The sequence below is a fragment of the Saccopteryx bilineata genome, chromosome 7 (assembly GCF_036850765.1).
Source record: "Saccopteryx bilineata isolate mSacBil1 chromosome 7, mSacBil1_pri_phased_curated, whole genome shotgun sequence".
NCBI classification, from domain to species: domain Eukaryota; kingdom Metazoa; phylum Chordata; class Mammalia; order Chiroptera; family Emballonuridae; genus Saccopteryx; species Saccopteryx bilineata.
In genome coordinates, this window is record NC_089496.1 from 94,346,927 (window position 1) to 94,365,731 (window position 18,805).

At 43.1% G+C, this 18,805-nt stretch overlaps 1 protein-coding gene across 6 annotated transcripts in view; it reads right to left on the reverse strand.

Moving 5' to 3' along the window:
- Positions 1-18,805, reverse strand: part of SORCS1 (sortilin related VPS10 domain containing receptor 1) — a 572,181-nt gene that overhangs the window by 66,624 nt on the left and 486,752 nt on the right. For all 6 annotated transcript variants that reach the window (XM_066238956.1, XM_066238954.1, XM_066238951.1 and 3 more), the window contains exons 17-18: positions 16,519-16,632; positions 1,361-1,532 (exon numbers count right to left, since the gene is read on the reverse strand). In XM_066238956.1, coding sequence (XP_066095053.1) covers positions 1,361-1,532; positions 16,519-16,632 — 286 coding nt within the window. The remainder of the gene's footprint in view (positions 1-1,360; positions 1,533-16,518; positions 16,633-18,805) is intronic.

Here is an 18,805-nt window from a genome sequence, read left to right on the forward strand (position 1 = left end):
CATGGATTTACAAGCTAGCATCTGTGCACCTAGCCTTTGATTATCTTATGTCAATAAGAAGTTTTCTTCTTTGCTCTATTTTAGCAAGGTTTTCATTTCACTGATATTCTTGTTATAATTAGGACATACACTAGTGCTGAACAAAGGAAAGGATTTAGGTTTCAAAGGAAGGTTTTAACAGGTTTGGGATGTTCTTCAAATTTTAAGAGTCTTTCTCTTTAAAGTTTGGACTTTGTGACCACTGGGGAAGCCTCTCCAAATCCACACACATTATTGAGTTCCTATCTATCTCTTAAGTAGAGTGAGTAGAGATACTAGAACTGCAACCAGAAATGCCGTGATTCATATCACTTTTTAAAAAGATTTTACTTATTCATTTTAGAAAGAAGTGACGGAAAGAGAGAGAGAGAAGAGGGGGAAGAAGCAGGAAGCATCAACTACCATATGTGCCTTGACTGGGCAAGCTCAGGGTTTTGAACCAGTGACCTCAGCATTCCAGGTCGACGCTTTATCCACTGCCCACCACAGGTCAGGCCATGATTCATATTTTAATAATTATTTATAAGTTATTGGGAAATGCTAAAATAATTATTATAATATAATATAGTAAATTAGTTTTACTTTTTGTATTAAATGGATACAGAGTATTTAATATGTTCTATTTCATGTGGTAAGATTCTTTTAATTTAAAACGTGATTGAGTAGGAAAATATAAACTTGATACAGTAGAGGTCCTAGTTAAACCAAAATATGCTAAAAGTGCCAATAAGGCTAGGTTAAGTCCAAAGAGAACCCCCAAGAAGTAAGATATTAAGTGGAAGTGAAGAACACTCACAGTGAAATGAAAATAATTGAAAAATGTGTCAGAGAAGGTGAAATGATAACAACAAAACCAAGAAACTAAAAGTAGACCAAAACTTAAAAAAATTTAAAACAGGGGTTGGAAATCATTTTGGCTGAGGGAGCCATGAATGCCACATATTTTAAAATGTAACTCCATGAGAGCTATACAGCAACCTGTGTATGTTATGCATTATCCAATAAAAATTTGGTGTTGTCCCGGAGGACAGCTGTGATTGGCTCCAGCCACCCACAACCATGAACATGAGCAGTAGGAAATGAATGATTGTAATACATGAGAATGATTTATATTTTTAATGTTATTATATATTTTTTATTAAAGATTTGTCTGCGAGCCAGATGCAGCCATCAAAAGAGCCACATCTGGTTCGTGAGCCATAGGTTCCCAACCCCTGGTTTAAAATATTTAAACAAAACAAAAGGATATATAAAGAAAACCATGATTTATCAAGAAAATCACTGGCTCTAGAGGGTAGAGAGGAGAAAGAATCAGCCCTACCTCTTCCAGTTGCACCATGAGGGTGACATTGTGCCCTTGTTCCGCTGTCAGCTTTCCATCAGCCGTGATGATGCGCAGCCCCCGCGGGGCCTTCCCGGGACACTTCTGCGGTTTGGCAGTGTACTGTTCTCTCACTCCATCAGTGCAGTTATTGGAAACCACCTTCCTGTACCTACATGGAGAAGAGCTCAAGTTGTAATCCAGCTCATTATAATTCGGATCACTCTCCATTTTTTGAGTTGAACCTACTGCCTAGCCCTGAGGACCATCAATAACTACCTATCATGTTGCTCTGAGGATGACAGGTAATTCATATAAAGCACCCAACAGAAAGACAGATCATCATAGTAACATAGTGTACCTATTAGTCAATATGTTACTATTAGTCAATCAATGAATCATTTCACTTTAGAGCTGTGGGAAATGCACAGTGGAAGACATGGTCTTTGCCCTCACTAAATTTATAATCTAGTTGAAGAGATATATGTAGATAATCTAAAAGGCTATATAATTGTTAGAATGAGTAATATATATTGCAAGGGACTTTGCAATTCAGAGAAAGAACAGATTATTATGAATGACATGGTATATCACATTAAATCTCATAGAGCAGGCTATGGTAATGGCGTAGTGCAGAAAGTTGGCAAAATTTGGTAGTTTCTACTCAATATTTCTTGAAGGGTTATGCTGACTAAACCCTTAAAACCTCATATTAAGACTTCAGTCTGCAGATTGAGCAAATCCTTCCTACCATTTTGTTTATTTCTTCTTGTTTTAGCTTTAATAAAAAAAGAATTACCCTATAAATTCATCCTATACAATTGATCAGATTCATAATCAATTAAATCTGTGGTTTTAGGATGACTAACCTTTAAGGCTTCGGAGGTTCAGTATTACCTATTCATCATCTTTGTGTGTGTGGTCCAGAGTTCCCACTTTATGTCTTCATATATTTGATTTCCAGAGACTGCTGTCTATTATTAAGAGAAGAGCTCAAACTGGAAGCAAAACCTAGGTTCTTGGCCCTGGCCAGTTGGCGCAGTGGTAGAGCGTCAGCCTGGCGTGCGGGGAACCCGGGTTCTATTCCCGGCCAGGGCACAAAGGAGAAGCGCCCATTTGCTTCTCCACCCCCACCCCTTCCTCTCTGTCTCTCTCTTCCCCTCCCGCAGCCAAGGCTCCATTGGAGCAAAGATGGCCCAGGCACTGGGGATGGCTCCTTGGCCTCTGCCTCAGGCACTAGAGTGGCTCTGGTTGCGGCATAGCGACGCCCCCTGGTGGGCAGAGCGTTGCCCCTGGTGGGCGTGCCGGGTGGATCCCGGTCGGCGCATGCGGGAGTCTGTCTGACTGTCTCTCCCCATTTCCAGCTTTAGAAAAAAAATACACACACACACAAAAAAAACCTAGGGTCTTTCCGCTCGCCTAGACTGGGTGTTGACAAACTCTTTATACAAGACACCAGAGAGTAAATGTTTTAGTTCTGCGGGCTACAAGGTCTTTGTGACAAGCGTTCATCTCTTTAGTTGCAGCATGAAAGTGGACATAGACCACGTGCAAAAGCATGATGGCAGCAGGGTTCCAAACGTTGTTTATAAAACTGGCAGTATGCAGGGTTTGGCTTGGAGGCTACGGTTTTCCAACCCCATCAGATCTAGCCAAGGTCCTTTCCTCTGCTCCCGAATCTCAGAATTGACTACCTTAATGCAAGGTTGAGAAAGTCAAATTAAATACCATTTGAGAAAGTGCTTTGAATGCTATGGATCACTACAAGGTCAATTATGAATCACTAACTCACCTTAGGGGGTGGTTACATGGATTAATGTACACAGAGTACTAAATCCACCCTGACAATTAGCAAGTGCTTATGAAACGTTACCAGTTATATTACATTTATTTATTATTTCTCCTACCTGTTAACCCCGTGCCTTCCAAATGCCCTTAGGATAAGTTGCAAATCCCATAATCTTGTGCAGGATGCCCTCCACAAGCTCCCTTCATTCTATCTTTCTGGATTCTTTCTCCCCAACAAACTCATTCTGCTCTGGCTGCACCTCTCTTTTTAATCATCTTGAAACTATTTATTTTCTCTTACTCTTTCTGCATACTTCTTTGCAGCCCATGCTTTAATTTACAGCTTATTGCCTCTCTTTTCCTGACTAAGAAAGTAAAATAGTAAGAGAGTAGGAAGTTCTTAGTTCTTAATGTGCTCTAGTTTAGTCTTTGTACTAAGTTCTTAACATGACTTTTCTCATTCAACTTCTAAATATCCCTAATAAGGAAGGCATTCCTATTCCTAATATACAGATGAAGATGCTGTATTGTCCACACTAGGATGGCTGTACCATTTTAAATGCTGAAGATTCAAAGATTAACTAGTTTTCTCAAGATGACAGAGCCAGAACCCTAGATAATTGTCTCTGGAACACATCTGCTTATTACTGCTACACTTTACTGATTCTTTAAATGGAACAAGATCCTCCTCCTTTGAACTCTTAAAGGAATCCTACGGTTGAGTTGATAGGAATCATTTATACCTTGTAGGACTGTCTTCCTGGGTATGACTTCAACTTTAAGATCCTCGAGGGCATCCCTGTGCCCTGACATGGAAGCCTGAGAATCAGGAGGTCCACACTAGAATGGCTGTACTGTTTTTAATGCTGAAACATCTGCACAGCAGTTGGTTATTACCACTGCCCTGATCCCACCAAGCACTTCCTCCACCAAGCCAGCCAGGCCGATTCCTGTCTTTGGAGTCTCTGCTTCTCCTTACAATCCAGCAACTAAAGGGTTGATTACAAGCACAAGCTGGCAGCTTTCAAACCGCACTCCTGCACTAAGACCCTACCCATTCTGATTGGCCATTGTCATGTCTATGCATTTCTAACATCAGCATCCCAGTGAATTTAACTGTGCCTCAGAAACTCCCTGTGTGTTTCTGAGGTGAGGCACGAGGCAAATGAAAGGTAGATTCTAATTTTAATCAGTTAGCATCCAAGCACACCTGTGACTCTCTCTTGGTGAGCAGCTACCGTGGCATGGGCTCACCATCACCATTGTCATCATCAGCTAGGGAGCATTCCTTTTGTTTGTTTCTGCTCTGACCAATCATCGCCTTGGGCTTTCCTGAGTCACGCAGCAACAGCAGTTCTGCTTAAATCCAAAGCACGAATGCATCCCCCTGGGATTCTACCACAGAGAAGACTGTTGGTAATTTTTTTTAATGCTCATTAAAAACCATTGTGAAACCATTTTATATCCTGGATGAAAATGGCTTTGCATTAGCCCTACCAGACCTGTCTCTGAAATTGAGAAGAAAATTGTGCAGAAATACAGAGTTCATTTACGCAAGTAAGCACACACCTGCTTTTCTGCATTACAGAATGCTCCTATTTTCATACCAGCAGCTGTCCCTGGGCCTGAGTTACACAAATGAATAATGCATTTAATATGTTATTAAATGGCACTGCTACAATAACAAGGCAACGTATGATTATGTTGGACCTAAGCTCTTAATATTACCGGGACATATTTAGGGGGTAAACCACTCTTCAGTCTACCAAGAAGGAAGGTGAGCTGTAATGGCTAGGGAGTCTTTGTATAATTACTGAGAAGGAAACATTCTGCAAATGTGCCTTTGATATTTCCAACCACTTATCAGTAGATCATGTCTTATTACTTCAATAACCCTGATTTCAACTCTCCTCTTCCTTCCTGTCTCAATACCCCCCTGTTATCTTTTCCTCTCTACCTCTATCTTCCTTGACGTTGCTTCTGTGCTGCCTGCCAATCTTAATAACAGCAAAGGCCATCGTTTTTCTTTGTGAGAGTAAAACCGGTTTTGTTGTTGTTTTTTACTATTTAGTAGTTTTTTTTTTTAATCTTGTGACTTTGGGAGATGCTTAAGACTACTCAGTCTATATTAAAGTGACAGTATAGTCTAGCTTAGCAGACTGAAACCCTGCCTGCTCTTTAGGGCCACTGGGAGGCACTAAAAATAAATGGATGTCAAGACCCTGCCCAAAGAAACTATGATTTAATTGAGAATTCTGAGCATCAATGAGCTTTGTGTTTAAGTTCTTCTGTTGAGTCTAGTGTGAGCACAGGATTACAGACCACTGCCCTGGTGGTTAAAACTAACATTGCAGGATCAACCTACCAGAGTTGAAGTTCAGGCTCTTAGACTACATCAACTTGGGCAATAGACTCAACCTCTCTTTAATATCTGGGTTCTCTGCCTGTAAAACAGGGAAAATTACAGGATCTTTTTATAAAGCTCCTGGGAGGATTAAGTGAGATAATAAATTCAAAAAGGCTTAGAATAATAGAGTCTGGTGCACTATCAGAACTTCAAATTCCCTGAAAATAGAAACCATGCTATTACCGCCAAGATGATCTTAAGATCAAAACTGTCCATGTCAATTCCTTTCTTAAAACTCATTCAAAACTGGCCCTGGCTGGTTGGCTCAGCAGTAGAGCGTCGGCCTGGCATGTGGGGGACCTGGGTTCAATTCCCGGCCAGGGCACATAGGAGAGGCGCCCATTTGCTTCTCCACCCCCCTCCTTCCTCTCTGTCTCTCTCTTCCCCTCCTGCAGCCAAGGCTCCATTGGAGCAAAGATGGCCTGGGCACTGGGGATGGCTCCTTGGCCTCTGCCCCAGGCGCTAGAGTGGCTCTGGTCGCGGCAGAGCGACGCCCCAGAGGGGCAGAGCATCGCCCCCTGGTGGGCAGAGCGTCGCCCCCTGGTGGGTATACCTGGTGGATCCTGGTCGGGCTCATGTGGGAGTCTGTCTGACTGTCTCTCTCCGTTTCCAGCTTCAGAAAAATACAAAAAAAAAAAATCATTCAAAACTTACTGTGGGTTTATTCATAGAGGTTACTGTTCAGGTTTCAAGCAGAGGTCCACAATCTGGCCTCAGTGGATGTTTCTAGCTTCAGCAAATTCCACTGTCCAACACAGTTCCTGAGCCCAGGCCCCACTGAAGGCTACAAGCCTTCTTTTGCCTGTACTGGCCATTCTGCCTGGAAGGCTCTTTCTTCTTGTCAAGTACCTACTCATTCTTTAAAAGTTGCCTTAGGAATCACATTTTCCTGTGAAGTTGTCACTTCCCCTTTTTCCATAGCAGTTGTCACATGCAATGACCAAGGTAGAGCTGGAACTCTTGTAATCAAGGCTGGTCTTCCTGACACTGAGCCATGGAATCCCTCATTTGTGCTCACAATGAGAAGGTAAATAGTTCAATATTTTGGACCATACTCTATGTCTTCGCTTTTAAGAGAAAACTGCTTTGTTACAATGACGGTTGATTTAATGGAACAAGAAATGGGACAAGCCTTGGGGAGACAGAAGGGGGACAGTTCTAGGTACAGTGTAGGGTTAAGGCTTGAAATCTTCCTAGAACCAATGGGCCCATATTTAACAATGATATTACGCAGTAGATGTAACATTCACGTTTAGAAAGAACTGGGTTCCGTGGCTGACTAAATTGGTTTTCCAAGTTTCTCACCTCAAGGCAAAAGTTCTCAGGATTTCTCCCTTACACTAAGTAAGCAGACCTTGGAACTAGGGAACTGTCACAAGATAGTTGTAGATGGAGGGAAGAAAACTGTTCTTGCATGGAGCAGGATAGAAATATAAGTCATTTAATTTCAATGGTAAATGGAATGTGACTTCATTTTAAATGCCAGCTTGATGAAATGGGACATATGGCAATGCTAGAAAAAATGATTTAAGATCAAGAATCATGAGAATGACTCATGGAATCCACTGAGTCAACCAGTTGTACAACTAATTTATATAATGAAATTTTTCCTTCTTTTGAGCATCTGCGGTTTAAGAAATCCCAATAATCATTTCAAATTGGTCATGGATATGTCAGAGCCTGAAGGGATCTCTAAGATCATCCAATGCAATCCCTTTCTTTTGCACAAAGGGAAAAGGTGATATAGCTTAAGTGCTTCCCAACCACCTGGTTGAGAATTGGTGATGCCAATGACATTGTTGGTGCAAGAACAGCTATGGAAGAAACAAAGTCTCCACATACAGTGGCATTCACCTTCTTCATCCACCAACCCCAATACTATCCATAAAAATATGGAAAGCCACATCTAAGAGTCAACGTTGTAGCAACAAGTGTTGATTCTCTGCAACCAGATAGCACTGTGCTTCACCAGAAATATCTAGGTGAGCCCCTGCAGTGCAGAGTTTAAATAATGCAAGTGATGTCCTCCCTGAACTTTAAACTCATGTACCAGTTTTAGAACCAATTGTTTTCCATAATACACACTGATAAATCTCACTGAGATCAGACTGAACATCAAAATCCCCACCAAGCACAGAAATGTGGTCACTTGGATAAAAGCCACAGCCGAAGACCCTGGAAATAGCAACTGCAGGGTGATGGCAGATTAGTCAGGGTCTACATGTTTCCACGGCTGATGTATGGAGGAATATGCTTATAGAAAGCATTTAAAAATATTCCAAAGATAGACTGACACTATGAAGATAATGATTTTGCTAGAATTTATGTATATATTTTCTTCCTGGACCTACAAAATGTTCATATATACATATATATATGAACACTCAATTAATGTTATTTTTTTTTCTTTCTTTTTTTTTTTTTTTTTGCATTTTTCTGAAGCTGGAAACAGGGAGAGACAGACAGACTCCCGCATGCACCCGACCGGGATCCACCCGGCACGCCCACCAGGGGCGACGCTCTGCCCACCAGGGGGCGATGCTCTGCCCATCCTGGGCGTCGCCATGTTGCGACCAGAGCCACTCTAGCGCCTGAGGCAGAGGCCACAGAGCCATCCCCAGCGCCCGGGCCATTTTTGCTCCAATGGAGCCTTGGCTGCGGGAGGGGAAGAGAGATACAGAGAGGAAGGTGCGGCGGAGGGGTGGAGAAGCAAATGGGCGCTTCTCCTGTGTGCCCTGGCCGGGAATCAAACCCGGGTCCTCCGCACGCTAGGCCGACGCTCTACCGCTGAGCCAACCGGCCAGGGCTTGTTATTTTGAAATCAATTTTTAAGCTTCCTGAGTCAATATCCCTGCTGAATACTGAGAGTCTAACCCCAAAGGACAATAAAAGCTGTCATTTTACATTCATCCAGGAGGAATTAATTGCTCCTCTAAAGAAAATCCACAAGCAGAAATTTCTATACACACCTTCTTTTTAAAGGAAAAAAATAAAACACACATCTAGAAATATCTCTAACTTAATAGCAAGAAAAAACAAATTTGTCCCTTGAGATGATTATCTTGGTTTCTTAGAATAAACCAGCCCAATGCCCATTTTATTTTATATTTACAGAATCTTTTACAGTTGGCATGAAACAAGAAATGTCCTCGATAATTTAACAGCTTCGATTTGCAGCATGTTGCCTGGATCTCAAACAGCATAAACAAGATATAACCACATATAAGTACAACTAAATGAGTTTGCCTGTGTATGTGCAGACTGAGATATATACAGAAACTGACAGAAAAAAAAAAACAGAGAGAAATGATTTGGGGGTTATTCCAGCACTAACATGCAAAAAAAAAAATGTACAAACGAATACTGATTTCATTTTATTTGAACAAAAGGAACTCGTTCACAAGGACAGAAATATTTTGATGTGCAGTGGGGTCTAATTATGTAACTTTATAAGCCTAGACAGATTATTATTTCTGTTTTATACATGAGATGACTAAGGCTTAGATTAAACATGCCCTCGATCTCAGCATTGCAAGAACCATTAATTATTAAATAAATGTCTGCACCATCCTGGGGCTGGCAAAAGTAGCTTTACAGTTGTTGGTATGAAAAAAGATACGCAGATTCTGATTATTATGATAGCTTTATTAGCTCAAAAGAATGGCACAGTACATTTAAGCAGTGGTCCCCAACCTTTTTTGGGCCACAGACTGGTTTAATGTCAGAATATATTTTCACAGACTGGCCTTTAGGGTGGGATGGATAAATGTATCACGTGACCGAGACAAGCGTCAAGAGTGAGTCTTAGACGGATGTAACAGAGGGAATATGGTCATTTTTAAAAAATAAAACATAGTTCAGACTTAAATATAAATAAAACAGAAATAATGTAAGTTATTTATTTATTTATTCTTTCTCTGTGGACCGGTACCAAATGGCCCACAGAACGGTATCGGTCCGCGGCCCGGGACCAAAGCACAAGTAAAATCTCGCAAGTGCTCCAATTGCTGGTCTTCATTATTTACACATTCTTGCCTTCTACTTGCTCAATAAACTGTTTCATGCACTCACAACAGTAAACCTACTTTTGCACACTTCCTGTATATACAAGTTAATAAAAACATTCCCCCTTTTACCCATTACTCCAGAGGAGCCCTTAGCTGATAAATATTGGTGATGGAGTTATCTGCATTTTTGTAAACTGACTACTGTCCGCTGGACATTTTACTGTCTGTTTCATACATAGTTTCATATATTTACCCCCAAAGCAAATAGCAACATTTTATAGGAAACTGAGACTCAAAGAAATGAAGTCACTTCTCAAGAATAGCAAATAGCAGAGGTCGGATGAAAACTCTTATTTGTTTGTTTACACCAAACAAAAACAGCTCCCATTCTATTTCATCCTCCATCCCTAACAAACTGAGCGCAGTGCCAGCCTCTTTGCTCTCCACAGAGTGGCTTATGGAGTGGGAGGGCCACAGGTGAAGGAGGTGGGGAGTTTACAGTGGAGAACGCAGCAGAACTGTGCTCACACGCTGTTCCGTGGACCGAGGACCGAGGACTGGCGGCCATAGCTACCTGGAGACACACGCTGCAGCCCTTTCAGCTCTCATTCCAACTATCTTTTCTAAGTCCCAGACAAGAACTGAAACAAACTGCACAACCATTCTGCACAGCGAAGCTGATAAATATTTTCTCATCCTCTCAAAACAGCATTTCTACGGGGCATGCTATTAACTGATGTGGGCATAATAATAGCCGATGTCAGAATGTTTCCATCAATCGGGGTGAAGAGAGTGATCCTGAGAAAACAGCTCTATAATACAGGGTAACAAGCTGACTGTGAAAGCAAGCGAAGCCATTTATAAAGTGAGGCATTAAAAAATAATCATAAAATGAGAAGGAAGGTTTATCTACATGCTTTCAACTAAACTCCCAGAAAGGTGATGTCGGGAGAGGTTTGCTTGTGAAGCTTGACTGACAAGAAACAATTGTTTATTAGACCCCATTCAATTCAGATTCTGAGCACCTAACTGCAGGCGTGCTGTAAGGGGTAGGGTGAGGCCAGTGACGGCTCCCAGGCTGACCTTGCACTTGAGATGCCTCTGCTTCATCCCAGCCAGAAGCTAGTACAGATTCTGCACGGAGAGAGCAGGAGGTACCCATGGATGGGTTAAAACTGGCATTAGAAAGGCACAGGGCACGTTGTGGCTCCGTCATTCTACAGGCTTTCAGGCACTAACACCAGGGTTTGTATGGTGGCCCTTTCACCCAGTTCACCTCCTGTTTCTTTTGCTTTAAATGACCTTGTGCACCTTGTTAATTTGGGAAACGCTACTACTTACCCTTCCTCTCAGCTTTGCCTTCCAGAATCCATTGACATTTGTACTTTAAAGAAGAATGGCAGTTAACACGAATGGATCTCTAATGTCTAGGGCTGGAAGGAAGCGTGTGAGCAGGGAGCTATGCTTTAACCCTTACAGGGGAGCCACGTGGGGAAGCCTGGGCACACAGGCTACAAAGTAACCAGATAGCCCCGTGGAACTTGCTTCACAAATTCGCAGAAATACCTCCAACTTCCCAGGGAGACGAATTATTGTTGTATGTTTTTAATAACTATTATCATGGTGTGAGAATGTTACCTGCAGCATTGTTCATAGTGGCAGAAAATAGGGAATGAACACAATGTCCATGAAAGTGGATGACTAAGATTCCCGGGTGTGTTCCTACCAAAGTAACTAGATAGAAGGCAACCCTGTATAATCTGACTCGGACATGTGTTGAAGATATATTTTTGAATGAGAAATAGAAGAAAAAAAAAACATATCTCGTAGGAAATCACATATAAAAATAACCTCCCCAATTAACTTTATATATTTTTCTGGCATAATTATTTACTGGCAGGTGAAGAGTGTTTGATAGCATGCACGCCAACCAGATCATAGCTGTGTGGGATGGGGCAGAGTTGGGGGGGATGATCTAAATCAGCAGTTCTCAACCTGTGGGTCGCGACCCCGGCGGGGGTCGAACGACCAAAACACAGGGGTCACCTAAATATGTATCGGAAAATACATATTAATTATACAATACATTTTTAAATAAAATATGTATTTCCGATGGCTTTAGGTGACCCCTGTGTTTTGGTCGTTGGACCCCCGCTGGGGTCGCGACCCACAGGTTGAGAACCGCTGATCTAAATGGACTTTTTAAACGCAGAAAATCTATGTATACATTCCTTTCGTAAGCAAATATTTTTTTTTGTATTTTTCTGAAGTTGGAAATGGGGAGGCAGTCAGACAGACTCCCGCATGTGCCCAACCAGGACCCACCCAGCATGCCCACCAGGGGGCGATGCTCCACCCATCTGGGGCGTTGCTCTGTTGTGACCAGGGCCATTCTAATGCCTGAGGCAGAGGCCATGGAGCCATCCTCAGCACCTGGTCCAACTTTGCTCCAATGGAGCCTCGGCTGCGGGAGGGGAAGAGGAAGAGAGGAAGGAGAAGAGGAGGAGTGGAGAAGCAGATGGGCGCTTCTCTTGTGTGCCCTGGCCGGGAATCAAACCCGGGACTCCTGCACGCCAGGCCAACGCTCTACCACTGAGCCAACCAGCCAGGGCCAGCAAATATTTTTTAAGTGAAAAAGGCATAATGGCAGCACCACAGTCGCTGTAACATTAAAGACTGAACAGGTGTTCATGTGCCCGGGAATCAGCACAGACCCTAGTGACAGCCAGGGCGAGGGGCAGGAGTGACATTAAACAAGGCAGAGAGTTCTTTTCCAGTTTCATCTACATTTCACCTCTTACCAACCAGCTCATGAAGTGGCTACAGACACTACCAGTGGGAATTTAATGGTAGGAGGCCTTTTCCGAAGATCATTTCAGACCCCTGTCCCAACTGAGGGTCTTCTTGTTCCTAATGCAAAATGCAGTGTGTTTAGCCAACACAGTGACCAGTGAAGTTACTACTGTCACCCTCACCCTGCACACTTTAGCCCATCAGTCCTATGTGGGTGGTCACTGCCCCACCTATGAGCACCTTACTGTTAAGGGCAGGGTGCTTATCACACCTGCTGATGGCTGGTATTTATCCCGCGCTTTCTTTGCACAAGCTGGCTCACTGATGCTGATGCTTTTTAACAGAAAACGTGCATGGACTAGATGAAGTCAGCAGATGATAACGTACAAATCCTTCAGGGTCAGACGCAACCGTGTGAAACCCACCGCCATGAACAACACCCTGGGAGTGTAGGTCCAGCCCTGGAATCAGTGCTTGTGATTCTGTGATTAATAAACATAACTGCCTTGACAAAACATTTATATATCCGAACACTGATCATTGTTTGTTTTTTTTTTTTCTTTCATTTTTCTGAAGCTGGAAACAGGGAGAGACAGTCAGACAGACTCCCGCATGCGCCCGACCAGGATCCACCCGGCACGCCCACCAGGGGCGACGCTCTGCCCACCAGGGGGCGATGCTCTGCCCATCCTGGGCGTCGCCATGTTGCGACCAGAGCCACTCTAGCGCCTGGGGCAGAGGCCACAGAGCCATCCCCAGCGCCCAGGCCATCCTTGCTCCAATGGAGCCTTGGCTGCAGGAGGGGAAGAGAGAGACAGAGAGGGAAAGCGCGGCGGAGGGGTGGAGAAGCAAACGGGCGCTTCTCCTGTGTGCCCTGGCCGGGAATCAAACCCGGGTCCTCCGCACGCTAGGCCGACGCTCTACCGCTGAGCCAACTGGCCAGGGCCTGAACACTGATCATTGAATCACATTTTAATTTTTTAAATTTCTTTGTTGATTTGATTGGGATGATATTGGTTAATAGGATTATATAGGCTTCTGGTGCACTATTCTATAATGCATCGTCTGTATATTGCATTGTGTGCTCACCGCCCTGAGTCATGCCTCCCTCTGGCACCATCCACAGCTCCTTTCTCCTCTTCTCCCTTCCCCATCCCCCTTCCCTCTTGTAATCCCCACACTGTTGTCTGTGTCTCTAAGCTTTTCTTTTCTTTGCTGGGAGACTGGGTAAGAAAGGTGAATCACATTTTACAATGTAATTTGAATTTTATAGGGAACAAGTGAAAGATCCCATTGAATAGAATACTGTAATTTAAGCACCTTTTGACGTTTTATTTTATATAAGTCAGGATTTCACATACTGAATTTGCCTAAGGACTGGTGAAACCTATTTAGAGGCAGCTTAAAAATGTTTGCTTGTGTGTATGTGTATGTATATAGGTGTATATATTCATTCTGCCTCTTCTAGCGATTTAAGTAGCATCTGGAACCATTTAGACCCCTCTGTATCTTAGCCTCTTTTCATCAATACAAAAGAGAGAGTAATGTAATTTCCTTGACTGTTTGTGGTAGTGAAAAAGAATCAATTCTGGAATTAGCTTTAGAGGTTTCAGATGCCCTTCACAAAGTCTAAACATGCTGGCGCATGCAGGCAATAGCAGGTGAAGCTGTTTTGTTATAATTTCATTATAACATTAGGTTTACCTAGCCCACCAGTCCTTTCAACTTTTTCCCACGGTATTAGATGCTGAAGACCTCACTGACCCATTGCTGTAAAAAAAATCTTATTTTACAGCACAATCCTCAGATTTTATGTTATGGATCAAGAAAATCACAACTTATTTCTTTGTTCAAAGGTTCTAGGAATCTATAAGATCAAGAACATTATATTTGAGGTACATGCCTGTGTTTTTTTCCTTCCTTTTGAAGAGTAGTGTATATTATCTTGGTAATCTTTTTTTAATTGGAAAAAAAACTTAAAATTTTCAAATACAGGGAAGTGCATAAATGAAAACCTGGAAGTCGTCACCCCTGGACTGCAGTCGGCATGAGAAATGAGGACAGAGACTGTCAGGTAGAACTGGCCTGGTGGCAAGATGCCTTTACCTCCTCCCTCCTCCTTCCTCCCTCCTCCCTCCTCCCTCCTCCCTCCTCCCTCCTCCCTCCTCCCTTCTTTCTATTCTTTCTCTTCCCTCTGTTTTTAACATTTTAATGTCGAATTTTAAAACATACACAAATGAGAAAATATGACAATAAACCCTCATGCCTCTATTAACACCTTCAAATATTACTGATACATTTTCTTTTTTTTTTTAACATTTTAAAGAAAATCACACATTACATATCTCTAAAAGATAAGGTTTCCGTTTTCTTTGGTCTAATCAAAATACAACTATCATACCTAAATACATGAATATATTTTGTTAATATAAAATCATAAATACAGTATACTTAGATTTAAATGTAATCTAATATCATCTGTGATGGTTAATTTCATTTGTCAATGTGACTAGGCATGGGGTGCCCAGATATTTGGTCAAACGCTATTCTGGGTATTTCTGTGAGGGCGGTTTTAGGTGAGATTAACATTTAAATCAAGAGCCTGAGAAAAGCAGATTGCTCTACACCAGGGGTCTCAAACTCGCGGCCCGCCGAACAATTTTGTGCGGCCTGCAGACTAATCCACGAAGTTCAAAATATTTTGGATAAAATTAAGTAAGCCTAGGGGTCTACTTGTATTTTTCATTTCTCTAGCATCCTAGCTAGATATTAGCTTAGTTAATAGCAGTTATGATATGAACTACAGTTTCTGGTCGTTTTGTGACACTGAGTAAACTGCATGTACGATTGTGCTTGTTGTACTGATTTTTTTTTTGTTTTCAACTGCAGTGAGAAAAGTGTTGCGTAACAGTTGCCTTTTGTAGATCTAGTGCGGCCCGCCGAATGGCTGTGATCTTGCTCTGTGGCCCACATGCTGAGTTGAGTTTGAGACCCCTGCTCTACACAAAGTGGGTGGGCCTCTTCCAATCTGCTGAGGGTCTGAGTAGAACAAAAGAACTGATGCCTCCTCCCCTGGGGAAGAGAGAATGCTTCCTCTCCGATGGCCTTCACCATGAACATTGGCTTTGTTCCTGCTTCACCCTCAGGTGGAAGCCTCAGCTCCGCCTGGGTTTTGATCCTGTTCCCTTCAGAGAGGAACTACGTGGTCAGCTCGCCTGGTTATCTCACCTTCCAGCTAGGACTAGAGACACCCTCAGCCTCCTGGGTCTCTAGCTTGTCACTCATCCTGCAAATCTTGGATTTGGACTTGTCCACCTTCATCATTATGTGATTCCATTTCTCAGAAAATGTAAATTATCTGTCTGTCTATCTATCTATCTATCTATCTATCTGACATAAAAACATTATCTCTGGAAAACCCTAATTCATCACCTAATCAACAGTCTATGTTCAATTTCCCCAATGACTAATTTTTTTTTTTTTTTTTACATATTGAACTAGAACCTAAATAATTCGCAAGAACTATTTTTTTAAGTCTATAAACATCAGCTACACTTATCGAAACGTCACGGAATGTTTTCCCTTTTATGATATTTCTTAAGTAATACTGGGTAAACTCCACAACACAGAACATTAAACCCAGAACTTTAGAATCAGATTCCGGATTCGGAAGATCAGAACGCATGCCCTACATGTGTCAAGACTGGACCCAGAGAATGAAGCACATTCCTCCTAACCCTAGCATATGCCCCAAAAAGTCTGTGAGTTTCTTTTCTGACTCTACGTTCCACATCTACAACACAGGAAATGCAGCTATGAAATATTTATCTGGCTTTCTTCACAGGCACGCAGCGGGGGTAACAGGCAGCCTCAAGTAAAGAGTTCTGAAATAAAGCATCAAATAGCAAAGCAATTTACATATTACCATCATCATCTTCGTACCCGTTTTCTGTCTTTATTTACAACCGGGGATTAATTCTCAGATGAAGTTTTCACTATTAATGCAAATCTGTGCTTTGCTGTTAAAACGAACAAAAGCAAATACTTTGTGCTATAATGAAACAGGTCCTGACTTTGAGTGGACGTAATCCTGGTGATCTCTAGAACAGCATGCTGAAGAACAGCACAAGCGACCCCTGAAGGTCACCGCTTCCGACACTCACCCGGTACTATTGAGGTAGCTCTGTCCCAGGCTGCAGTCTTTTGACAGAGAAGATGGATTGAACCAAAATGCTGGCAGGCACTGACCGTTGCTGTGGCGCTCATAGCCATAGTCACTGTTGGGGAGAGAGAGAGCTGAGAGAAACCTTTCAGTAGGGGGCAAAATTTGAGAACAATTTCGTGTTATTGCACAGCCAACTTCAGCTCTAATCAATTCGTCTATAAAAGAGGTATTCACTGAATCAATACCTTTACAAAATTTCAATACCCCCCCACCCCAAAGACTATCTATCAATTACTCATAAAAACAGCCTACATAGAGCCCGTTTTCAGAAATGATGACTTGGAGGCAATGGGGGTCCCTGTGTAGGGACGAAAGCTCAATGCCCAACCATTCCACGTAAACACCTTAACTGAGAGAGTAGAGTCCGTTCTCAGTAGGGGATGCACACCCCTGACCGCAGGGGCCCGAGAAAGCTGTAATTAGCAAACAGGCAGTGGGCAGCTCCACCCTCACTGGAAAAGTTCAGCGACAAGTTTAACTCAGCAACATGTGGCCGGGTCCCCATTAGTGCTGCTGTCTTTGGGGTGCTCTTCCAAGACATCTGGACCGGCCAGGTAGAGCCGAGCCGGGTCTGTCTGTGCGCACGCCATATGCATCCAAGTCATAGCAGGAAAAGAGATGTCCTTCAGGACTGTTGTGAGCTTTCCCGCCAAGGAAAGGTTTTGTCCTAGTCAGTTAGCGCTGCCCGCTGGGACTAAGGGCTTGACGTCCTCTCTCTAGTTTGCAAACAGTGGGAGCCTTTCCTCCCCGCCTCCTCTCATTCTGGCCTCCAGAGGCCCCGAATAGCCTGATATTTGTGACCTCTGGCAGATAAACCCGGACCTGGAGGATGACAGCTCCGCAGGCCCAGCCCAGCCCAGCCACAGGCAGTGATCAGCAAGCATTAGCACCGGCAACCCCTGTGCGGTGCGCGATGGAGGGGGATGCTGGCGCACAGGGTCGGGAAGCGAGAAATCGGCTCAGCTAAGGGGCCTGTCCCCAGGCAGCGGGCACTTAAAATTCTGCACATACCAGCTGGATTAGGGGCCTTTTCAACACAGCACGGGCAGGAGGACTTCAGCGGGGATGCCGCTAGGACACCTGGTGCTCGTTTGAGAGTGTTACTCTACAGATGCTGGAGAATGACAGGCAGAGTCCCCTAGGGGGTTGACCAGGGGAGAGCTGAGGCAGAGGGCGCCGTCAGGAACAACTACCTTTCATGATGCAATGGTCAAGTGGAATCAGTGAGGCTCTAGCTACTCCTAGAAACTCAAAAAGGTCATGGTGAGCCTTCCAAAATATTTTCCAAGACAATGCAGCGGCAAAACCCCCTTTAGACAGAAAATCATCCAATGGCCTCATTCACTTTCATTTCTCAGTTCTCAGAATACATGTTACTTGTTGGTAAGAGCGGCAGATTCGAATCTCAAATGAATACTGGAATCGAGCCACACCTGAGGGGTCGGAGAGGCGGAGGGAAGGGAGAAAGCACACGGCTGTCCTTCCCCTGTGTCCCCTTCACTCTAACATGGAAAAACAAAAACAACAATGGCAATGACAACAGAAGTCTAGCTGATTTTGGAACCTCAGAGGGAAGTTTCCCAAAGGAAGAAATAGTGGCAGGCAAGATCAGGGAATTGGAACATCTCAACTTCCTTTTCCCCTCTGGTTTTCTGGGATTGGATAGATTTGCTCTTTGCACAAGAATGACTGTTTGGGAAGGCTACAGTTAATTCGCAAAGAGAAAACAGAGATTTCCTTCCAAATCCTCCTTGAATACAATGGATGGAGGAGTAGTATTCCGGCATCAGAAAGAGGGATATGATGAATGAGTTAAAAATCCCAGGATTTCCCCTGTAAATGTATTTCAGGGTGAAAATCTGGAAAGGTAAGATAGGAATACAGTATTTTTGTCATTGTAATAATGTTGCACTGACTAAAATGTAAGTCATGGTTGGGGAGGTCCCTATAGAATTCCTTGTGAGCTCCAATGTGATTAGCTCTGCTGCCCTCTGGCTGAGCCTAGAGATAGGGCCCTGGCTCTTGATTTATCTATCTACTAACAAGAGGGGCACAGCCTTGGGTTATCAGTCTGAGCACTGGTGGCCAATTTTGCCAGCACGAAATAAATTGCTACAGGAATGACTTTGGTTCCCATGCAGGTCAAGTTTCAATCATTTAAAATTGACCTACATATTTAGCAATTGCATACTCTTAACTAAAAAATATAAAGAAATATTATAAAA